The sequence below is a fragment of the Peromyscus maniculatus genome, chromosome 6 (assembly GCF_049852395.1).
Source record: "Peromyscus maniculatus bairdii isolate BWxNUB_F1_BW_parent chromosome 6, HU_Pman_BW_mat_3.1, whole genome shotgun sequence".
NCBI classification, from domain to species: domain Eukaryota; kingdom Metazoa; phylum Chordata; class Mammalia; order Rodentia; family Cricetidae; genus Peromyscus; species Peromyscus maniculatus.
Window position 1 is genome coordinate 2,993,411 of NC_134857.1, and position 25,366 is coordinate 3,018,776.

The window sequence follows — 25,366 nt, forward strand, 5'->3', positions numbered from 1 at the left end:
ATCCTAGCATCTTATTCTGTAAAGGCCTGGTTTACATACTACTTGGCTTTGGGATGTTTTAGCAGCAGTCCCAACCCCCCAGCTAAATTCCACTTTGTATGATTTACTATGACCAAAGCAATGCCAAGTCCTTTGTATCACCAAGTCTACTCTTCCACATCATAGCTCAGTAGAGGAGTGCTACCCAGTACATGAGATGCCATTTGTAATCTCCACAAAATTAACTTCAAATGGATCTTACACATAAAAGTGCAGAACTTCTAGAAGATACTTGAGAAACTATGCCTCTCTCAGTTTTGCAACCTGTCTAAGCCTTGGGAGGTTTCTCTAAGGCCCTGATGTATAGAGAGGACAGAAAAGAGTTCCTTCTCTAAAACTAGGATTATGCTTAGGAGAGCTTGCAAAGGTCTGGGACCAGGGCCTTTGAAGGGTTTACTTCAGATCCTGAGAACCATCTCTTTCCACACCTGGGCTGTGGTAATCGATCCCAGCCACTGTGGACTTTGTTTATAATGATGTTCTAGAGATACTCTGTGTTCCTCTTGTGCAATATTGTCAGATTAGCCTCCTTCTGAAAATGTATGCTTTCTTTTAAAACTGAACCCATTGGTTTATATTAACTAGAGACTGGCTGTGGAATTTGGCTCAAATCTCCAGCCAATCTGGGATAGGTTTGTGTTTCAGGTGGAAGAAGCCAGGGCTGGGAACCTCTGGACTGTTTCCCTTCAGTTTACCCGGTCCTGTCACTCAGGCCTCACTAGCCAATCAGGGCCTCGAGCAGACCCGCCAGTCAGATGGGAGGGTTCTTCCTCTGGGTGCTAGGCTTCTGGCTCAACTCCTCTGTGGAGCAAGTCAGAAGTTGGCCCGTGTGCTGTGCCGTGGGCACTGCTGTGGGTAGAGTGCTTGGCAGCCACGCCATGGTGAGCGAGAGGCTTCTGCTCTCAGATCGGGAGGAATGTTCAGCCACGGTGAGCGAGGGGCTGCTTTCCCCAGGCTGGGAGGAGCGACCAGCCGAGCCCTGGGAGCCGGTTGGTGGGTCCTCCTAGGGGCTGAGTGGGAACCAGTGGCCAGATGCACAGTTCAGCGTGGTCCTGTGTGGTCCTGCGAGTCCTACATGTTCCTTCCTGATCCTGTGTCTCCTGCGTGGTCCTTGCAACTCCCTGGGCTGGGGCAGCAGCCTCTGAATAACTTCACTGCATGGGCTGTTTCTGCATTGGGAACAAGACTTAGAAATATCCATGTTGTTGATGTCACTGTGAAGTGCTGGCGCCTGTAGTCCCTATATTGTCACCTTGGAAGGCAGATTTGCCAAACACGGAGAGCCCTGGTCTCTCTAGTATCTTTCAGAAGTTCTACACTTAACATTTAGGTTTAGTATCTGTCTGCAGTTGATTTTGTGGAGCTTGTAAAGGGCATCTCCTGTGTAGAGTAGCACTCCACTGCTAAACTGTGATGTAGAAGAGTAGAATTGATGGTAATAGAATTGATGGTATAGTGATTTACCCATTCTTAGGAGACATTAAGTCACATAGTAGAATTAAGCTAAGGAAGGGCTGTCGCTCAGATATCCCTAAGATATGTAGTATGCTAACCGTGCCTTTTAGAGATTGGTATAAGATGTAAATGCTTGTTCCCCAGCATTAACCAGCCATTAAGCAACATTTTCTTAACAAAGGAGAAAACCCTGATTTACAACCAGCCAAAAGGGTCCCCTCCCCATTCCCTGACCCCTGTCAAAGAACAGGCTTCTAAGGTGCTATTCAAGGGGATATTATGGGGTCACAACCAACATTAAGTCCTGATGTGCCATCAAGGATATATTAAGTCTAGAACAGCTGTATCTCCAGTCTTTTTGAAAAGTTATTTTGAGTCAGGGTCTCTGATATAGATTGAGGTGGACTTGAACCCTGTCTGTGTCTCCACAGGGCATTTCCCTTACTATTGTCCTGACTAAGCACCAGGAATACTTGGATTGCAGATCTGTAGCACCACAGAGTTCTAAAGTAACCACTTTGAGTCACATAGTGAACTGTCTGTCCATTGCAGTAACAGGAAAGGATTTGTGTGTGGATCATGGCATCTCCCTTAAGACCAGAAGAGGAGAAACAGTGTCCTGTGTACACTGCATGGGGAAACAGGGTAGGCAATAGCTAGATCATGGGCTGGAGTTTAAGGCAGTGAGCTGCAGAAGTCTTCATCATAAAAAAGGACCCGCTGGGCAGGGGGAGTGACTTTCTGTGTAATTTAACTCCTGGTATTATTCCTACCATGTGAATGAAGATAGGCAGAATTGGTGGGTGTACAATTTAGCGAGGGTAACTTGAAGTACTGAGTCTTCAGTTTCCAGTTAGGGAACTCTCCTATGCAGATATGTACATTCCTGGTTGACACAGTTAAGTCAGCTCAGAGGTTTGAGACACAGGCCATTGGCTTTAACTCCATGTGTCAGCTTATAGCACCCAGCAGCTGACACTTTACATGGGCAAGTCATGCAGTGTCTTATGAATGGCATTCTCTCCAGCAGGGAAGTGCCTACTCTGTTGCAAAGTCAGTATTGTTAAGTGTTCTTCCAGTTATTTCTATCATTTTAAAAAGTCAATTAGTGGTATCATTTTTTAAATTTCACTTTTAAAAAATGCATTGCAGCTCTAATCTCTGTTTCCATTTTCCAGTGTTTCCTAGTCATTAAGGATTTTATTCAATTTTTTTCCTTGGGTGCAATTTATTTATTCATATCAGTTTATAGAGCAGTGGTTCTCAACCTGAGGGGGTCAAGGCTCCCCTTAACAGGAGTGCCCTAAGACCATTGCAATACACAGATATTTTTTATTATAATTCATAACAGTAGCAAAATTTTAGGTATGAAGTAGCAGTGAAAATAATTTTATGGTTGAGGGTCACGACAACATGAGGAACTGTATTAAAGCGTGACAGCATTAGGAAGGTTGAGAACCACTGGTTTAGACCAATGTCTCCTGTAGCTCAGGCTTGCTTCACACTATATAATTGAGAATTGCTTTGAACACCAAATCCTGCCTCTGCTGCCCAGTGCTGGGAAGACAGTCCTGCAAATCCTTCCAGGCTGGGCCTTGACTGGTCAGTGAGATGGAAAATAGACCAGTGAATGAGTGTCCTCCAACCTCTCTAGATTTCACTGTGAAATTACAGATGAAGTGGGACCTGTGTAAGAGTTGAGTTCACTGACCCACTGTAAAGCAGGTGTAGTCACAACACAGAAAGGGTTGGCAAGAAGAGGTTGAAAGCTTTCCCCTGTGACAGTTGACAGACAGCAGCAATGAGTAGTGAGGTCATCGATTTTAGACATTCCACAAATGTCCTGACTGGTCATTTCTCTTTTTCACAGACCAGACAATCAAGAATCTGGATAAAGAATTTTCCTGAAACAAAATTACAGTAGTGGGCTGGAGAGATGGCTCATAGGTTAAGAGCACTGGCTGGTCTTCCAGAGGTTCTGAGTTCAATTCCCAGCACCCACATGGTGGCTCACAACCATCTATAATAGGATCTGGTGCCCTCTTCTAGCCTGCAAGGATAATTGTAAACAAAACACTGTATACATAATAAATAAATCTTTTAAAAAATTACAGTAGTTACACCAGTTCAACCTAAATAGAAGAACTGAATAAAATGGTGTGGCCCTGCCTCATATGACTGTTTTCCAGGTTTAAGATGTACAGCCTGGGAGAAATGCATGTACTCATCCCTAGTCTCTGGAGCACATGGCCATAAAGCCTGTTTCAACTTTCTAACATATATATATTTTTTTGGATTACAATGCCCCCATTTCCACTATCTCTTTCCTGGTTCTAAGCCCTCCCATAGACCCTCCATTGTGTTCTAATCCATGGCCTATTTCTGCTTTAACAACAGTTACTGTTTGAATGTGACCTGTGTTTGGCGTCAGGTCCTCCCAGCTCTGAAGCAAAGGGTTGGCTTCAGTGGGTCTTGTATAATATTAGAGGGACCAGCCTTAATATTATACATCCCAGGGGCTCAGGAAAGAGAACTACTAACGGCGAGGACTATTTTCAGGAAATAGAATCTCAGCACACCGAGCTCTATAGTGCACTTGCTTTAATTCCTCTGGCATAACATCCTTTATACACAGCTTCAGTTCTGTTCTCATGTCTAGCTCCTTTCTTGCCTGATTTCTCTCTGTATTTATCTACTGTCCCCTCTAGGTTCTATCTTAATTCCTTCATCTAGTTCTGTCCCTTCTAGGTTCTCATCTATCTAGTTCTTTCCCCTATCAGCTCCTCTCTCATCTCCATCTCTCTCATCTGGCTCTTACTCATCTTGTTCTTCCCCATCTGGCTCTTCCTCAACTTCCATCTCGTTCCTCTAGTCCTCTCTTTTGGCCCTTTAATCTAGTTCTTCCCCATCTCAGTTCATTCCTCTCAAGTTCTTACCCGTCTAGTTCTTCCATTCTCTTTTCTCTCCCTGCCCTGGAAGTCCCGGTATATAAAGGGAGGGTCCACCTCTCCTAGGCGGTGTCTCCTTGTGGAATTTACTGTAAGTCAGGAGACTTGTATGTGGGCTGTTACCATTGTTAGTCCTCGGAAGTTGGGCGCCCCCATGGGCGGTGTCTCCTTGTGGAATTTAAGTCAGGAGACTTGCAGGTGGGCTGTTATCATTGTTATCCTCAGAAGTTGGGTGCCCACCTGGGTGGTATTTCCTGTAGTCCTTGAAAGTGGCTAAGGGAGATAATCTGATTCCAGAGAAAGCCTTTCCTGAGGCTGTTCTCCAAATACCTGGAATGTGTATGTCCAGAGAGTGATCAGTCCACACTGTTAGCCCTTCTTAGAGAAAAGTCAATTGGGAAAACTATGAAGGCACACATGATTTTCATAACAGAAACAGCTGATATGTAACAAGCCAAGTAACACCAAAAACTCCTTGGGATTTGGCTTCCTCTGGAGGAATTCCCTGATCCCTCCAGGTAGTGACTTTGCCATTACCAGCTGAGTTCTTATGATATATTCCTGTGGCCCGCAGCAAGTGGGCATTGAATGTGTAATGGAATGTGCATGAAAAGGACCCTGTACCTTGGAACAGGAAGTGCTCTGGAGAATGGAAGATTCTACTAAACTACAAATGTCCCAGACTAGGGCCATGTCTGACCTTAGTGTGGAAGGGGAGAGCTGGGAGGGTTTGTGCAGTTTGAGTCATTTGATCTCTGCTCCCCCAGTAGAGATGAGCATTACTAATGTCCTGAGGTCCAACTGGGTGGTCCTAACTAATGAGGAGCTTTGGGAAGGCTTAGTCATCAGGAGCATCAGTGGGAGGGAGCTTACAGGTTATTTCCAGGATTCTCCTCTGCCTCTACTGTAGGGAGCTGTAAAGAAGACCACAGTCATGCTATGATGAGTGTTGGGGCCACTGTCCCCAGATCAGGAAGAGCAGGTTGGCTGAGCTGTCAAGAGTCTGAGCTGCTAGGACTGGAATGGACCATGAGCCAGACTGTTTCTGTTGGTCCCTGTGGTGACCTGGGCAGTGTCCTTTGGCCTCTGATCCTTAGTGAGTGTGGATTCCCTGGGGATGAGAAGGCTCTGCCACCCTGGCATGGGAGGCTATGGTGCTTGTAATGTCACTGTCCAGTGTGCACACACAGGCTTTGCTTCTGTGACAGTGGGAGTCTGGGAAGACAGATTGGAAAACTGAAGGTCTGGTTTCTACAAGTTCTGGATGTTACTTTTCCCTTTCAGTTTGTCTTATAAATGTTACAGACAGTTTAGAAAATGGTAGAGAGAGGGTGATGGGGATCATCCTTCAGCAATACATGATTAGAATGCTTTTAGCTTTCTGCTACTGCCAGCCACTATGGTGTGATTCCGTGAAGGTCAGTTTCAGGGGACAAAAGGAAGCTCTGAGCTGCAGAGGTATCTCAGTTTGCATGGTTTAGGGCAGGTGGATAGGGCAGGTGCCACATCTTGTGACATAATCTATGTGGTTGGAATCAGACATGAAATTATTCTTCTACAGTGTTTTCTGTGTGGGCATCACTGCGGCTGGGTTTGCCTGAAAACACAAGGGAGCATGAAGGCTGCAGAGCTATAGCAGGATCTGCAGGAGATCACCTCCCTTTGCAGAGAGAGCTCTAGAACATGGGGCCTCTCTTAGAGAAATATCAGTAGCTACCAGGTCAGAAACATAACAGCTTAAGGGTCACTTTGAGTTAATTTTGTGAAAGTTGTGAGATCTTTGTTTATTTAATTTCTTTTCTTTTCTTTCTTTTTTTTTGGGGGGGGGGGTTTCGAGACAGGGTTTTTCTGTGTAGCTTTGCGCCTTTCCTGGGACTCACTTGGTAGCCCAGGCTGGCCTCGAACTCACAGAGATCCACCTGGCTCTGCCTCCCGAGTGCTGGGATTAAAGGCGTGCGCCACCACCGCCCGGCCTGTTTATTTAATTTCTATACACATAGAGTCATAGGTAGCTGCCTGCCTTTTATCTTGCCCTAAAAGCGTTGAATTATAGGCATGCCCTGTTGTAACTGGCTTTATAATGCAGAATTAAAGGGGTAATTGCAAGGTGAGTACTTTATCTGTTAGCCCACTTTCTCAGCCCTAGAGATTTTTTGGATTGAGTCTGTTTTGAGACATAGTCTCACTTTCTAACCTGTCTGACCTGGAACTCACTATATAGTAGCTAGCTAGACCTGGAACTCACAGACATCCACCTGCCTCTCCCTCGTGTGACTACTCTTGGCTGTAAAGAGATGTTTATCATGGATTTAGCACAGATATTAGTAGAAAGAAAGGACTTTTGGAAAAGTGTGGTCTTGTGAGGGAGAGCCACACTTAACAATTGACACAAAGCCATGTTTACAGTGCTATTGACTTTGTAAGTTTCGTTTCAATGGGTCATTAGGAATTCTTTCTGTCTCTCTATCTCTCTGTCTCTGTCTCTTCTTCTCTTTGGTAACAAGATCATAGGTCAGTTGCTGAGGTGGCTTGGATAGAATTCTGATTTAATAAGGTAAAAGCATGAGTCAGAAGAGTTCTGCATGGTGCCTTACTCTACATAGGGTTAATAATCCTGCCCTGAAGATCCTCAGCAAATTGCTACTTACATCTGGGAAAGGAATGAGTCCATACTCAAAGGTTTTTATATACTTTGCCCTCAAGCACGGCTCATTTGTATTTGAGATATCACCAAAAAAGGAATATTGTCCCTGTCTACACAAGCAGTATACACAGCAAATTTTATTAATTTTGTGTGATAATTAATATTGATTTTCAATTTGATAAGATCTAGAATCAGCCAAGGAACACTCCTCCAGCCATACCTGTGAGGACTTATCTAGATTATGATATTCTCTGAGGTGTGCTTATGAGATGCCCCGGCCAGCTCAGTCTCAACATGGGCGACCCACCTGCAGGAGAGAAGGAAAGGGAAGGGAGACAGGAAGGAAGACAGCAAGACAGGGTTCTGATCAAGCTGCAAATTTTATTCTCCTCAGCAAGGCTTATATAGCATGGGAGGGAGAAGAGGCAGGAAGGAGGAAAGGGGTTCAGGACATGCAGGATGTGCAGCTGAGGGGGGACGTGCAGGTCGTGAAGCTGCAGGATGTTGTGCTAGGTGATAAGGTCACTGGTCAGGGCCCACTATTCTGTTGCTATGCTACTTGACCATGGGATGTTCTTTATCTTTGGTTTAGGGTCAGTGGCTTGTACTCTGGCCTACCTAGTACTTTTCCATGGTTCATGTTTGGTCCCTGACAATGAGAGATTATCTTGTATATTAAGTTCATTGAGAAGACTCTTGACCCTTCTAGAAGTGACAACACCATTCCATTCCATGGATTTGGTACTGAATTATATAATAATGACCAACATTCATCACTGTCTGTTTCTTGATTGTGGATACAGTGTGATCAACCACCATTACTTCCCACCAAGGCTGCTACTTCTTCTTCTTTTTTTTTCATTTTTTCTTTATTAAGAAATTTTCTACTCACTCTACAAAATATATACCACTTACAGGTCCTATCTCCTCCCTCCTCCTACCCCCAGCCTCCCCTCCCAAGCCACCCTACATCCCCACATTCCCCAAATCAAGGTCTCCCTTGGGGAGTCAGCAGAGCCCAGCACATTGAGCCTAGGCAGGTCCAAGCCCCTCCCCACTGCACCAAGGCTGCACAAGGCATTACACCACTGGTACTGGGCTTCTAAAAGCTTGCCATGCACCAGGGACCGATCCCGATCCCCCTGACTAGGTGCCCCCCAAACAGTTTGAGCCGAACAACCATCTTCCATATCCAGAGGGCCTAGTCCGGTCCCATGTGGGCTCCACAGCCATTAGTCTACAGTTAATGGGCTTCCACCAGTGTAGCCAGTCATCTGTGCATCTTCCCATCATTATCTCAATGTCCCCCGCCTGCAGAATCCCTCCTTTCTCTCATCGATTGGATTCTCAGAGCCCAGCCTGGCACCTGGCCAAGGATCTCTGCATCTGCCTCCATCAGTCACTGGACAAAGGCTCTATGATGGCGGTTAGGGTATTCAGTAGACCGGTCACCAGAGTAGACCAGTCCAGGCACCCTCTAGACCACTGCCAGCACTCCCAGGTGGGGTCATCCTTGTGGAATCCTGAGAGCCAAGGCTACTGCTTCTTCTTCTTCTTCTTCTTCTTCTTCTTCTTTTTCTTCTTCTTCTTCTTCTTCTTCTTCTTCTTCTTCTTCTTCTTCTTTTTTTTTTTTTTTTTTTTTTTTGGTTTTTCAAGACAGGGTTTCTCTGTGTAGCTTTGCGCCTTTCCTGGAACTCACTTGGTAGACCAGGCTGGCCTCGAACTCACAGAGATCCGCCTGCCTCTGCCTCCCGAGTGCTGGGATTAAAGGTGTGCGCCACCACCGCCCGGCCCAAGGCTACTTCTTATAAACGTTCTTTTTATTCATTTTAAAAATTTTAATTTTTGAGTGTCCACATGTTCACACCATGACACTCAGTAAAGTTGAATAAGAAGTCACCAAAGCCAGATAAGGTGTCCCAGTCTTGTGATCCCAAAACTTAGGAGGCAGAGGCTGAAGTTTGAGGGTTGAAACATCATCCAAGGACTGAGTGTACAATGGGGTATGGAGGCAGGCCCCCAGGAACAGACAAGACTGTCTTGGGCTCAGTATCCTTCCCAAGACTACAATAAGCCTGCGGACCTCTGGACAATCTCACATCTGAGGATCAAGATATGTTCTATGATGAGGCATGTGAACCCCAAGGTCGAAGCTGTTGGAGATATAAGTCCCAGTTGCCTTAAAATACAGGCTCACAACATTTCTAGGGTGACAGGGTCTCAGGATGTGAGTGTAGAGGATGGGAAGAAGACTTTGACAGTCCACTGATTGGATAGAGTTAATATCTTTCTGTTCTTTCCCTGCTCCCATTTCTGTGTCCTTGTCACTTGACTGAGGGCAAGCCAAGCTGGTTTGAGGTACAAACTGTAACTGCAAGGCTGGGAATAGGAACATTTCCCAGGCTCCATCAGTGCACCATCTACAGGTCAGGTCTAGATGGCCCAGACAGGAGAGACTCCAGGGAGGTGATACTGGGACTCAGAGAACTGAAGCACCTCCAGTGCCCTGGGGACACTCAGGTCCTTTCCTGTGTCCTCCTGTCCTTTCCCATCTCCTTCATGTCTCCTCCTGTCTGCTGTGTTTTTTCTTTACCCCTTTAGGCCCCCTCAAATTCAGTAAGCTGTCAGGTAAAAAGTAGAATCCACATACAGTAGACTGAAGGAATAGAAACTACCTTTGCTTGATATCTGGGCAGAGCCCAGACAGTTTGGTAATTTGCTGGGATTCTTCTGCTTCAGTATCTTGCCTGCCAATCCAAGACTGAAGGGCTCATGAAGAGCCAATGACACTGTAACAGATTTGAAACACCTGCGGAGAGGCCCTGAGAGGTCAGTGAGTACAGTGGACACGTGAACGGGTGGTAGGTTCTTGGACTGTAGGATGACCAAGGAGAGCTGCAGTTGTGGAGTAGAACTGGGATGGTAGGCAAGCTGCGTGTGCTAGGGATGGCAGAGCCTGAAACATGGAGCTTCCGCAGTCTCTGAGAGCCCAGAATATCATTAGAGTCTCAGAACTTGTACAGTGTGATATAGGAAGCTGCTAGGTTTTGGTTTCCTTAAATGTGATTGATTATTTGCTATTCTCCTGTTCTCCCCTTTTTGAAAACAGTTGGCTCTTACTCTTTTTTTTTTTCAGAATATACATTTATGAGACTCTAGACTTACTAAATGTTGGAATTTTTAGAGACTTTGGGATTTAAGAAGTTGAGAGTGTTTTATGTTATTATTAACCTATCATACTTTGGGAACCATGGCAGGAAAGGTCCTGTTTGATAGGGATGTACCATAAAATTATGAATCAAGTGAACATTTTCCCCCATAGTTACTTTGAGTCAGGTTATTTTATCAGTTTCATAGAAATGAGACTACTTCACCACCCTGTTTGGTGCTCAAAATGAAAAGAACCTGGATATGAATTCATGGACATCTGCGAGGCCTCCTTCTGAAACACACTTTCATCATACAGATTTGATTCCTGTTCTGTGTCACTGATGTACATTTCCTTACTGCTCTCTATTACACTGTCGTCAGCCCTGCAACCATACACAACCAACAAAAACAGACCCAGCAGGTTACCTTCATGTATTTCAGTATACTTACTCATACATACTTGACAAGGAAGAAGTTGGAAGGGAAACATTGGAAAAGGGATGGAGTGAAGAGAGAACAAGAGGAAAGTGATGCTGTATCTTTTAATTAAAATATATGGAAATAAAATTTAAATAATAAAAGGGGATAGATAAATTGCTCAGCAGGTAAGATCACTGGATGTTATTACAGAGGACCCAGGTTCCATTCCCAGAACCCACATGGTAGCTAACCATTTGTCCCAGGCATATCCTGCCCTCTTCTGGCCTCTGTAGGTACTGTGCAAAGACACATGCAGGCAAAATATCCATATAAATATAATTTTTCTTAAAAGTTAGAAAAAGGAAAGAATGGAATTCTCTACAGCAATGTCACAGTCCTGAGACAGACAGCAGCCAGGGATTGTTAAAATGAACTCCTAGTCAAAATGATCCTGTGTGGAAGCAGCTGTGGCCTTCTTCTGAATCAGCCTGCTCTGTGGCAAAAGAAGCCTTATTTGCTTAGCAGAGCCATCCAACTAAGAGCAGTGACCACAGTGCTGATAGGTGACTTCCTTTGTGTTTTCTGTATTTATGTTCTCTCTCCTTTGTTATTGTAAGAAGAGCAGAACTCTGTATGAACATATCTAGACCCCCCAAGTAAAATCCCCATGATTTTCTTGCTTAGGGAAAGCATTGCTTTGGAAATGACTCCCCTGTTCTCCTTGCCTCCTACAGGTAAGAAATCTTTCTCAGGTCTTCTGTCTTGGCTCTTGTGATGACTATTCTTGGTAGCCAAACTGACTGCCTCTGGAGTTAACCAATACACAAAAAATTGTGTAAGGGTAATGAAAGACTTTAGGGGCCTGCCTTAAAGAGTTTCAGAGTCCAAAGGAGACTCTACACTAACGGAGGAAAACTAGAACGGATGGTAGAGGAATGAATCTACTTACTCTGTGTTCTTTCAGGCCACGTCTCTGTATTAAAAAAGCATCGTCTCTACAGTGGGTGTACTGGCCTATATACCTTTACAAATAGTAATTCTTTGGCAATGCAATGCAAGTCTTGAAATTCTCAGGGTCATAGAGAAAGGTGGTAGGATTCACACACAGAGCAATAACTATCAGGTTTCATTGATGGCACAAGGTGAGAGTGGCTAGTGAAAGTTTTCTGGTGAGGTCAACCAAGGATTAAATCAATAAAGAGAATCCAAGGGGGGATTCGTGTGCTCAAACTACATTCCTGAGTGTGGCTAGGTATAAGGCTAAAAGTCTATTAATAGTGAAAATCACAAATAAGGTAAAACTGTTTTTTTTTCTCTCTGCTCTGCTTCCAAAGGCTGTTTTTCAAATGGGCAGGGTAAGCATCCTGGGTTACTAGGCAACCTGTGTACGGAGTAGAGGAAGACCTGCAGCTTTTGCTCTGCTGTAGTACTTTTGCTGTAGTAAGTTGCTTAAAAGAAACTTCTTAGATCTAAGGATTGCACCTATTGCTTCAAGGTGCAGAAAAAGATAGGATTAATCTTAATTTACACAAGAAACAGAACCTGGCACCTTCCAGGCCCTCTGACCATGGAGGCCAGGTCCTCAGAGGGTCAGTGGGAAAGTTTATTTTTCTCTGCAAACTAGCAAATAGCTGATTACCTTTCCTGCTACATCTCAGGGTAAATGCAAGCAATAAATCTCTTAAGCTAAAATTGTTCATTGATAAACTGAGGAGAAAGGAAGTACAAGCAGTGGAGAATTTAAGGTTAGTGAGGTTACCTCATGATACCTTATCGGCAGGTGAGGTAAAGCCAGGGCACATTTCTATCTATCTAAGGGTTGCAAATCAACAATGTGGTAATGCTTTGTCCTTGAGTGTTTGAAAATGTCTCAAATGAATTTTTTTTTTGCCTAGAAAGTGACAGTGGCCAATGCCTGCCAATAAAGATAATTGCAGGAAGTCAGATTCTAAGTTTACGTTGGAAAAAGGAACAAAGACCTAATTTTGGGAAATAGGGATTTTTTTTTTTTGCCTGCTTGACTGTCTTCACACATAGACAGAGGAAGTTATTAATATACTCCAGATGCATAGGGGAAATTTTCCCCAATAAATGATCAATCACACTGCCAGAAGCTTTTGCAAAAAATGAATCCCAAGGTAGTAACAACAGGTGGGAAAGCTAAAATTTCACACAAGAAATTCACTGCCCCAAACAGCCAATACATTCAAAAGGCAATAACTCCAAAACACCTTGCTTTTAGCCTTAATTCCTCCACTGGAGCCCCCAGTTCTAATGGGTTGATGTAGTCAATGACAGTGAATCCCTATTTCATATTTCGATAGTTTGCAGCAATTGGATATACATGTGAGAGATTATTCTTAATGAAAGGTTTTGAAATGGGAAGACCCTTCATTAGTGTGGATCTTTGAGGTAAGACAATCTATTTTTAATCTCAGCCAGACCTTCTGGTCACTATATATATATATATATATATATATATATATATATATATATATATATATATATATATATAAAGAATATTGAAGAAGGAAGCTCTTTCTCTGCCTGATTGTCATGGCTTTGCCTAGGAAGGTCATTCATTTACTCTCTTTAGAGCCCAGTTCTTAGAAATTCTAGTGTATACTGAAGACCATCTGAGACATCCAGCCTCATGAATTGAAGAAGTATTAAATTCTTGACCTTTTTATTGGTAGACAGCCAATGTTGGACCAGCTGGACTACAGACTGTGAAACATTCTAATAAATCCACTTTCTACCTACATAGGGAGATTTATTCTATCAGTTCTGTTCAAAGAGAACCTCACTAATACTGTTCTTGTTTTTTTCCCACCTGCCCAGAGGAAGATGTTGTAGCCAACAATAGTGCTCATAAAGGCATCCCTCCTTGTTCCATTTCTCTTTAAGAATTCAACTGATTGTGAAGACTACACTTCATATTGTTATTAAATTGTCCAGAGATTGAAATGAATTTCAGGAATAAAACTCCTAAAGCAATAGAACCACCCATCCAGCCTTGTGGTGGGAGAAAGATCTATCTTGTCTGTGATCTGATTCCTGGTTTTCTCTCCTGGTTGTCTAAAGTCCCTGTGACAACCAGGTAAAAAGTATCTGAGTTCATCAGACCTCAGTGTGAAGCCATAAAACAGACATCTCATTTTGTGTCCTAAAATCTCTCTGTAATTGTTAATATTCTGGGCATCCTTCAACCTGGTGGAGAGGGGAATCACTCCACTCCACATTGTGTAATGGGCTGTGCAAGCTAGTCACGTGGTGTCCAGGAGGAAGAAGGGGAAGTGCCTGTGGAGTGCAGGAATATAGCAAGGTCAGCTATTTGAGCCTGGGGCCAGTGCTGTTGTAATGGAAATTTCTGCAGATCTGGAAAATGTCTGTGTCTTGGGTGGAAGGCAGGGCCAGGAACCACTGTGCGGAGTCTTTAATCACATAAGGGAGTTGCTCTTGTCACTCAGGCCTCACTAGCCAATAGGCCCTCCAGTGTGACCTGCCAGTCAGAAGAATGTGGAGGTGGTGTGTGCTTTCTGGGGTCAGGCTGCAGGCTTGTCTTTGTAACAGAGTGTATACCAGTGGTTTTTTTGTGCTGCCTCTGCTGTTGGAAGGAGCTGAGGGGAGAGCATGGGTGACCTGGAAAGTCACGACATAGTGAGAAAGAGGCTGCTGTCCCTAGGTCAGGAGGAGCCGATGTAGTGGTCCTCTCTGGGGTTGGGTGGGAACCTGTAGCCAGATTCCCTGTCGTGCGAGGTCCCATGAGGCCACTGCATCCTCCTAAACCCAGGTGTAGGCCTCTGAATAACAGTGCTCTGTGGGCTGCCTCTTCTCAGAGCATTGGGAACAGGGAGCTAGGAGATGAAGAGAAGGCTCAGTGGTTGGGAGTACATGCTATTCTTCCAGAAGACCCCAGTTCAATTCCCACACCCACATGGCAGCTCACTACAAGGTCTGGCAGGCTCACACAAACATACATGCAGGCAAAACACCAATTCACATAAAATAAAAAATAAAAATAAAAACTGCTCTCAGTAAAAATAAAAATAAAAAGTAAGCAAATAAACATTGTTGTAATCAAGGTCAACATGCTTTTGGTGCATCCATGGAAGGCAGGCAGCCAAATTCAGAAAGGCCTAGTTTATCCACTATCTTCTAGAAGTTTTGTGCTTTGGATTTAATATTTAAGTGAAAGATTCATTTGCAATTAATTTTGTGGAGATTATAAATGGCATCTCTTGTGTTGAGTACCACTCCACTATTAAGCTGTGATCTAAATATAAAGGATTTAACAATGCTTAGGAGATAGTAAGTCATAGAAAGAATTTAGTTAAGGGAGGGCCGCCTCTAAAATACCAGAAAGATAAGTATATGCTAACCAGGCCTGTTTGAGATTAGGATTCTAGGATACACATTTGTTCACCAGGATTGCCCAGGCATTTGGCTCCAAACTATGACAAAGGAGACATCCCTGATTTTCAAGCAGCCACTAGGCCCATCCTTATATCAAAGAACAGGTCTCTAACAACTGCTCAGGGCACTACAGGGTCACAACCAACCTTAAGGCATGGTGTGAAGGGTCTAGTTTTCATGTTCTGACAGATGGACAAGGTGACAACTATTTGTAAAGAAAAACACTGTTGTGTTGGGGCCTGGCCTGATCAACAATACTCCCTTTAGGCCCTCACACAGGGTGAAGGAAGGTGCCTCAGATCCTGAGAATACAACTCTTATTACCAGATGGCACTATGGTTATCAATCCCAAGGCCACTGTGTGCTTAGCCAGTAACGTTTTTGAGGTTCTCTGTGTTCTCCTTATGCAGCATTGTGTGAAATGCCTCCTCCTGAATTTGCCCCATTGTATGGTAGCTTCTGTTGACTTCATGGAAGTCTCTCATTTTTTTCCCTTTTCCACTGGAAGATGCTATTCTTCTTAAGAAGTTTACTTGGCATGAGGCATAGATCGTGCAAGACCTCCCCATTCCTGTCTTTGTTTTTTCTGACTTTCTACTTTTCCTAACCTTCTCATCCCCTGTCACCTCTTTGTCAGGACCCTGTCACTGAAGAACGACCTGCTGTTTCAGGTTAGTGGTGTACTTAAGGAATAATACTGGCACTATCTTTGCTGTGTGAGTTTCCCATCTGCCTAAGTGGCTAGACTTGCAATCTCCTGATCCTATTTAAATGTTCAAAATATAACTGAAGCCTGAACCTAACAGAAAGTTAAGGATGACAGAACATGTGGAATGCAAAATCTAGGCTGGCTCCTCTTTGAGCATTAGCTAGAGATGGATGCATGCTATCATTAATAAAATTTTTCTTTTTTAATCTCAAGTGTATGGAGTGATTTCTCCTTTGGAAGGCATATTAATTCTTGAACAGTGCACCTCAAGCTATTTAGAAAAATGTTTTTGAGACAAACTCTCCTATGTAGACTCAAGTGACCTTGATTCCAGTCTGTTGATCCCCAGGGCAATGACTTTGGTGTCCATGACTAAACATTATAAATTCTTAAATTAAGTGACTCTACCACATCAGAGTTTTAAAGTTACCCATTTGTGTCGTGTAGTTGTCTACCCATTGTCAGAGGAAAAGGATTTGCATGTGGAGCATGGCTTCTGCCTTCAGAAGAGATAGGAGGAATAGTTTATTGTGTGTACTTCAGGGGGAAACAGGGTAGGCAATCAGCTGCTAGAATCATCATTATGAAAAAGGACCTGAATTTGGCAGGGGGAGTGATTTTGTAGTTTCCCAGCATGTTTTAATTCTTGTCATGTGAATGAACACAGACCAGATTGGTGGGTGTACAATTTGAGAAAGTTAGTTTGAGCCAGTGAATTTCTAATTAGACAACTCTCCTTTGCAGATATGTTCAGTTTTGCTTGACAAAGTTAAGTCAGTTCAGAAGATTGAGAAATAGACCATTGCCTGTAACTCTGTGTCAGGTTACAGATCTCAGCAGCCAACATGAGCATATGAGCAAGAGCAATCAGTATTTTATTAATTGCATTTCCTCAACTAGGGAAGGTCCTACTCTTTTTTTTTAAGCCAATATAGCTAATATAGCTAAGTTTTTTATCTTAAAAATAAATTACTTTTATCATGCTAAAAAGACAATTGTTATTTTTTTCATTTCTTTTTCTTAAGTGCATTTCTTTTTTAATCTCCATTTGTTTCCATTTTCCAATGTTTCTTGGTCATTAATAGTGTCATTTCCTTTTTCTCAAGTGCTGTTGATTTTTTATTTCTGTTTAGAGCAATGTCTTCTGTAGGCTTGCCTCATGCAATGTAATTGAGAATTGTTTTGAAAACCTAATCCTTCCTCTGGTGCTGGAAAGATAGTCCTTAAACTCCTTCTAGGCTGGGTCTTGACTGTTCAGTGAGAAGGAAACATAGACCAGTGAATCAGTGTCCTCCAATCTCTCTGGCTTTTACTGGGGACATAGAAATGAAGAGGGACTTGGCCAAGAAAGGACTTCAACTTTGAAGCTGGTGTAGTGACAGTGCAGAAAGGGAGGGGGAGGAAGGAGGGTGACATTTCCTGCCTTGGCAGTAGTTGAGATTAGCCATGTGGTAGGTAATCAATTTCAGATGTTCCTTAAATGTCCTGACTGGTCATTTCTTGGGATCCACAGACCCGGACAATCAAGAATCTAGATAAAGGACTAACCTTACCATGAAACCAAATTACTGTAGTTGCAGGAGTTCAACCAAGATAGAAGATCTGGGTAAAATGATGTGGCCCTGCCTAAGAGGACTATTATTTTCCTGGTTTGAGATGTTCAACCTGAGGGAAAAGGTGTGGCTTATCTTTGGTGTGTTCTCATACAAATCTGTAGTTTCTGCAGCACATGGCCCTAAAGCCTTTTTTAACTTTTTCAAATAGTTCTTTGAGATTATAACTACATCATGTCCACAGTTTCTTTCCTACTTGCAAGGCCTACCAATGCCCCTCATGTTTTCTAATTCATGGCCTGTTTTTGCTTTAAAAATAGTTAAACAGTAACAACACTTGCTTTTTGAGTGTGACCTATATTTGACTGTAGGAGTTCCCAGCTAAGAAGCAAAGGGTTGGCTGCATTGTACATTGAGTGTGTAATGTATTGTTCACACAAAGGACTCCATGCCTTGGAAGAGGGACCAGAAGTAGTGCAGAAGACTTCAAGAATTTCCACTAAAATACTAGGGAAATACGTGTATACTGGGGTAGAATTGCAGAGTAGGAAAGGCCTGTGATATATGGTTCACTTGATCTCTGATCGCCCAGTTGGGGGATGTTAATGTCCTAAGGCCCAGCTGGGTGGCCTAGGCTAATGTGGGACCCTAGGAAGGTTTAGTAATTTGGAGTGCCAATAGAAGGTAGCTATAGAGAGCTGTGAGGGAGACCTGAAGCCATGCCATCGTGAGTGTGGGGTCAACGTCTTCACTGTCACAGAGCAGGAACAGTTCTTCTGAGGCGCAGAGGTTTCTAAGTTGTGTGTGGTTTTGGGTGGGTGGATAGGGCAGATTCCACATCTTGTGACATAATCCACATGGCAGGAAATTGACATTTAATTATTCTCTTACAGTGTTTTCTGTATGAGCATTCATGGGACTAGGTTTGCCTGAAACCAGAGGAGGACATTATAGTTTGCAGAGCCATAGCAAGAGATCACCTGCATTTGCAGAGAGAACTCTGGAGCATGGGACCTCTCTGTTTTGAAGAAATAGCAATAGCAAGAGAATTAGAAACATAACAGTTTAATGGTCACGTGGAGTCAGTTTTGTGGAAGTTGTGATGTCTGTGTCTATTTAGTTTCTATATACATAGAATCATAGGTAGCTGGGTAATATTTGTCAAGATCACATTTTTCCTGGCTGAGTTTCCTTTGGTCTTTTGATTAAAAGAGAAGTATATTTTTCTGTTTTGTTCTTGGCTTTTTCTCTATATCTGATTTGTTCTTTCATAAATATCGTACACATTCTCGATTGGCATAGCTTTGTGTTAATTTAGAAGTCACATTGTGTCAGTGTGTGTGCTATCTTTTCATAATCCTATTGATCATTCTATGCTGTGGGATGTCTTTCTGTATGCTTGAATATGCGTTGCTCCCTTTGGGTAATAAATAAAACTACATTGGCTTATGGCAGGAGCCAGGTGGGAAAATCCAAGAGAGATAGGAGAGGAGAAAGGAGAGTGGAGAAGATGCCAAACCGCCATCCTAGGAGCAACATGGAATGGGATGCAGGTAAAGCCATGGGAGATCTGGTAATGCATAGATCTATAGTTATGGGAGGAGTCAAGCTATAAGAACTAGCTAGCAAGAGGCCTGCCTTAGGCCATATAGGTAGTAATTAATATTAAGCCTCTGAGTGATTATTTTATAAGCAACTGTGGAACTGTGGAGCTGGGTGGGACAGGAGAAACTTATGGCTACAATTCTGAGTTTTTACACTTTGCATGTAGCTTTGGAATTAAATATCATGTTATAAAATTTTGGGAATATTCTTCAATTTGCATTCAACTCATGCTGCAGATTTACCAGAGCCAACATCATAATATTGATGCATAATGTTCCCAAGTATCATTTATTTACTACTTTATATTATTTAGGTTTTGTTGTTATTGTTGTTGTTAAATTATGAAATGTAGACAAATTTCAAAATGGTCTTATTAAATAAAAAACACAGAGCCAAATATAAGGGTGAAAGCCTTAGGGAGATCAGGGAAATAGGGAAAGCCACCAGCCAACCTTACCTCACCAACTCTGCAGCTTCCAAATGCGAGTTAGTTCCTGTCTACCCATGCACATATGCCTTGCCTTGCTGTTCTGCCATCTGATTTGCACTCTGTCTAACTACATCACTTCCTCATCCTGCCCAGCCTTGTCACTTCCTGTCTGTACGTACAGACCTCCAGAAATCCATAGTTAACTAGTTTTGATTTTAAAGCATGTGCTATACCACACCTGGCTCTGTTTCCAGTGTGGCCTTGAACACAGAGATCCTACCTGCCAAGTGACAGGATTAAAGGCATGTGCTAATACTGTATGACTTCTTTGTTTACTTATAATGGCTGTTCCCATTCCTCTGATCTCTAGGCAAGCCTTATTTATTAAAGCACAAATAAAATGTCACCACATTTCAGCACAATGAAAGACTTTTAGTTTCTTGGATTAAAAAGTACTAAGGGGCTTAGCAGGTGACTTAGCACATATTCTTCTTGGGGGTTTCCTGAGTTCATATACCAACACTCTAGTTGAAAGGCTCCTAACCACTTGTTACTCCATATACTGGATATCTGACCCCCACTTCTCTGCTCTGTCACACTGAAATCATTTTCTCTCCCACACAAACATACACATAAAAATGGGAATAAACTTGTTTTTGAAAGTGTTTGTGACTTACAAAGCAATTAGAGCAAAACAAGTTTTGGGTTTTTTTAGGTATATAATACACATCACACTGTTTCTTTAAAAATGTGTTGTCTTGCATTTGGTTTTAATAAGATTTCTTTTGCTTACTCTGATGTTTACTTATATGCAATTATCCATCATATTATTCATAATAGCCAGGAACTGCTATGTCTGTAAGAGATTGTGTTGATTGATGATTGATGTGGGAAGGCTCTTCCACTGAGGTTGTAATATCCCTAATCAAGTGGGCTTGAGATGGATAAGAGAGCTAGCTAAGCATGAGACAGTGACGAAGCAAGAGAGAAAGGCAGTAAGTAGTTTCCCTGTGCTTTTCACCTTCAATTTTTTGCTTAAATTTCTATCCTAAGCTCTCAAAATGATGGACTGTGATCTGGCAATATCAGTCAAATAAACCTGTTCATTACCTGAGATGGTTTTGGTTAGAGAATTTAATCACAGCAAAAAACAAGCAAGTTAGAACAAAATGTGGTATACCAGAAGTAATTTTGTTAATGCAAAGGACCTTGGATTGATGACTTTTGGAGGAATGTTGTAGATATTTGGACCTTGGTTGGCCAAATCCATAGAAAGCTGCACACATAGCTTAACTGGCTATTCTTGTAGGATTGGGAAGATGGGAACGTTGAGAGTAATGCATACAGTGGAGCTTGAGGTCATTGGAATTCAGGGGGAATTGGACTCCATGAAAAATTTAGCTAGTGGTCATTTGTATAATAATTTGGCTCAAAATTTTTCTTACTTTCTCCATTCCATTAGAAATTGAGTAAGTCATAAATAAAAAGTAGTGAGGTGATTTCTTAGACAATATATTGATTCTGTTGCTTACTTATTACTGATGACTCATTCAGGTTCTACACTGAAAAACAAGTGGAGCAGAAAGAAATGAAAAGTCTGTGTTTTGTAGAGAAAAACAGCACTATGTAGTTTCAGATGACAGTCCAGTGGTCAAACCAGCAGGTACTTTCAAGGAGACTGTTACTGTTAAAGAGACTTCCCTTGCTCTCTACAGTAGAAGCCTATCACTGTGTTCTAAGTGTAAGACTCCATCAGCTAAACCTTCATTTTATGGATGGATTGAGCAAAGTGATTTCTACTCCCAGGAGCAACTTTATACAGAGCCTGCTATAACTCTGGTTGAAGCATGGCAGGGTCCATCACAACTTAAAAGGCAAATTTGGGGGGAGTCACCCATGTTGTACTGGTTCTGGAAACAGGAAAGATGCACAATTTAAAGGTCATAGATTCTTTCTCTGTGGTATCAGTTTAGCACTGTTGCACTCATCTATGTTTGGCAGAGTAAGAAACTGTGAGGAGGCTATAAGTGTTCATTGCATAAAGTTGTGAAGATGAAGCTGGGTTGCATTTTGAGGACATAGGATGTGGTGATATTTTAATTGTGCTGAAATGTGATTTTATTTGTATGTTAATAAGTAAAGTTTGCCTGGAGACCAGAGGTCATTAGCAAGCCAGGAACAGAATTCAGGTGGTGGTAGCCCATGCCCTTAATCCGATCACATGGCAGGCAGAGTGTCTGTGTGGTCGAGGATACAGCCAAGTGTGGTGACCCGAACCTTTAATCCCAGTTCCAACCATAGAGACCTGAAGGTCTGTATAGACAGGCAGTGATGAGGAAGTCATGTGGTTGGGTTTAGAGCTAATGAGAAGGCAGAACAGAAAGGCAATAAAAAGACAAGTCACACAAGAAGAAGGTCTCTCTCTCTGGAGAAGCAACAGTGGCCAGGTGGTAAGATAAGATGGTCTTGGCTCTTCACTAGTACTCTGATCTCTTGGGCTTTTAACTCTGTATTTGGCTCTGTGTTTCTTATTTAATAAGACTGTTTCGAATTTCGTTTACAATAGGTTGTTGAAATACCCAAGCTATGGGACATCTGCCATGGAGAGCTGCATACATGGAGTAGACGTAGCACTGGAGAGACATGTATGAAAAGTTTCAGGGTTAAAGCTATCTAAGCCCTTTGAGAATGAAGCCCCATGTATATTAGATAGAGCTACAGGATTTTGTTTTTTGCCCTGCTGAGTTTTAGTCTTACCTTGGTCCAATCTTGCCTCTCTGTACCTATATTCCTCTGTTTTCATTTTTAAAATTTATTTTTCTCTCACACAATACATCCCAAATGCAGTTTTCCCTCCCCCTACTCCTTCCCTGTTCTCCTCTCCCCTAGATCCCCTCCTCTTCCATATCTCTTCAGTAAAGGGCAGATCTCTCATGGACTATCAACCAAACATGACACAACAAGTTACAATAAGACTAGGCAGAAACCCTCATATCAAGGCTGGATGAGGCAACCCAGTAGGAAGAAAAGTCCCAAGATCAGGAATAGTGTTAGCGGGTACTGGAAGTATGGAGGAGGTCCATGGGTAGGCATCCTACATGGATATTGGATGGCTGGTATGGCTTCTGGTCCAAAAGGGAGTCTTTGCCTGAGTCTGTCTATGTGTTCTTCTGGCTTATATGGCCTGTACTTGAACAGAGGATGTCCAAGTTGGTGGTGGCTGGAGGGTTGGTGGGGGATTGTGTCTATGGGAACAAAAAGAATTAGGACGTTCCATGGGCTGGTGTCCTACCTGTTCCTCTGGCTTGTGTGGCCTGCACATGAGCATGGGCTGACTACCTGAGTTTTGTACTGGAACCTGGCCACATTCCTCTTTCTGAATGAGAATATATCCTGTGCCATTGCACATTGCAAAGGTTTAATTGGTTTCTTGATTTTAGAATATTTTACATTCAAGAGATTGGCTGATGAGCCTGGAATGTAGGTTTTTGTACATGTCAATCATATGTGCTTTGCTGAGCTTCACCCACATCTTGAATTTTAAATATGGCAGAGTATATCATTGTTTTTCAAGAATGGCTGTCATCATGACATTAAAACTGCCTGAGCCTTCTGAATCATTCAATTACAGGTGTGTGTGGAAAGTATCATAAACACCTGTGAGTTCTTTCTACCTTTTTTGTTCAATTTATTTTTATAGGTGAGATAAGGTCTTACTAATATTTAACTCTATCCTGAAATTCACTGCATAGGCTAGGCTGTCATGCAACTCAATCGAATATACCTGCCTTTGCCTTATGACTGCTGCAATTAAGGGCATGAGCCAATACAAACAGCTTGCCCATAATTTTTGTAGTTAGTGATTATTCATTCAATTTCTCTGATGTGTACTCTGATCTCTTGCCTCTATCTATGTCTCTTAATAGGCATTTCTCCTGCAAGGCTATATCCTAGACAAAGTGTGAAGAAATGACAGGTGAACCTCATTGTTCAGTTTTTTTTTTTAATGAATTGATTAGAACTTCTGTGTTATTGAATAAGTGTGGTAAGGCCCAGAATTATATGAATATAATGTCAAATAAATATACATTAGCATGCTGTCAGTATCACACTCTGTTGTACTCATGTATGGGATATTTTAGACTGCAGTGACCTATGATGATGTGCATATCGACTTCACTTGGGAGGAGTGGATTTTGCTGGATCCTTCTCAGAAGAATCTCTACAAAAATGTGATGCTGGAGACCTACAGGAACCTTACTGCTATAGGTAAGACTGAGTTTTCCATCACATTTTAAAATAATGGGAAAATGGTTTCTTAGTTATTGATATACTTCTGTAATTTTGATTGAGAAAGAAGAAGAAGAATGGGGTGAATAAATCTGACATGGCTCTAAGGTTCAGTGAAAATAGTGACTTAAATTTTGTAGTTTCCCATATAATATCATTCATTTTCTGGTGCTGTATTTTAGGCTACAGTTGGGAAGACTATAATATTGAAGAACATTATCAAAGTTCTGAAGGACATGCAAGGTAATTTCATGTGCAAGCTGATACAAATGTGCCCATGGAGAAATTGTAATGTATCCTGGAAGTTTAAAACAAAAGTAACTGTAAATAAGCACATTTTAAAGTGTACTGATGATTGTTATATTCTCACAAGACCATCTACCTCAATGTCACATAACTGATATGTGTTTGCAAGGCATTGATCTAAGAAAGAACACAGGGAAACAATGCCTTATCTGATATCCCCATTTGAATTGCAGCTCCATGATAGCTATGCTATAGAATGGCCAATCTGTTTAATTTCATGTCACTCAGATATTGCATAAAGAATTCATGTTGGATAGGCGAGATGTATATATCCAAAACCTTCTAGTAAGCAAATAATTCAGAGTAAACTAGTGCTACTCTTTTACTTGTTGTGACTTCTAAGTTTAGTGAGAGGGATAGTTTATGAGAGTCAAGAAGTTGTTGTGGAGAATCCCTAAAGTTTGCTTATTTCTGTGAGGAACAGAAAGTCAAGCTGTGTGATTGCAGTGTAGAAACATTTTATTTATTAGCTTTCCTTTATCAATATATCATATGTCACTCTGGATACAAGCCATGTGAGCAGGTGTATATGAAAGGAAGCGATATAACTTTCTCACACACACCAATTAGAAGATGTATAGCAGTCACTTTGAGTAAAATTTTTGAATGTGATTCAAGTTTAAAATTAATTGCTTTTCCAAGTTCATTGGGAATACATCAACAAACTCATAGGCAGAAAAGCCCTATGAGCATTGGAATATATAAATATGTCTGTCCTGGTTCACTTTACAAATGTGGTATGACTCATACTATTGGAATACTTATGAATGCAATCAGTATGTTAAAGCTCTGAGTTCTTCTAGTTCTCTTCAAATATGTGAAGAATCTCTTATAGAAAAATGATGTTACAAATGTGGACCCTCTAATAAAGGTTCTTACCATTACAGATACCTTCCAAGACACAAAACATCCCTAAATGGAGAACACTGAGTGTATACTTTAAGATCTTATTTGTCTTAAAGATTAGAACAAGTTTTAAAATAATTCATACAGAAAAAATATTCATCAGTGTAATAAATGTGAGAAAGCTTTTACTTGTGCTAATTATCTTTACAGGTTCAAAAAATGTCATACTGGAACGAAACCCTGTGAATATATTCAATGTGCAAAAGCTTTTTCATATCATAGTCATCTTCAGAAACATGAAAATATTCATACTGAAGAGAAACCCCATGATTGTATTCAGTATGGTGAAGCTGTTGCACACAACAGTATTCTCCAAATACTTAAAGGAACATGTGCTGGAATGAAAACCAATGAAAGTAATCAGTGTGGTAAAGCCTTCACAAGTCATGGTCATCTTCAAATACATAAAAGAATACATATTGGAGAAAAAACATATGAATCTAATCAATGTGGTAAAGCCTTTAAATATGCCGGTAATCTTAGAGTACATAAAAT

At 41.9% G+C, this 25,366-nt stretch overlaps 1 protein-coding gene across 1 annotated transcript; it reads left to right on the forward strand.

Annotated features, from left to right (window-relative positions):
* The first annotated feature begins 843 nt into the window (after positions 1–843).
* On the forward strand, positions 844–25,357 carry LOC143273804 (uncharacterized). Its single transcript, XM_076573833.1, has 3 exons — positions 844–968; positions 23,512–23,638; positions 25,022–25,357. Exons 1-3 carry the CDS (start codon positions 918–920, stop codon positions 25,213–25,215), a joined length of 372 nt encoding a protein of 123 aa, XP_076429948.1. The 5' UTR covers positions 844–917; the 3' UTR covers positions 25,216–25,357.
* The last annotated feature ends 9 nt before the right edge of the window (positions 25,358–25,366 follow it).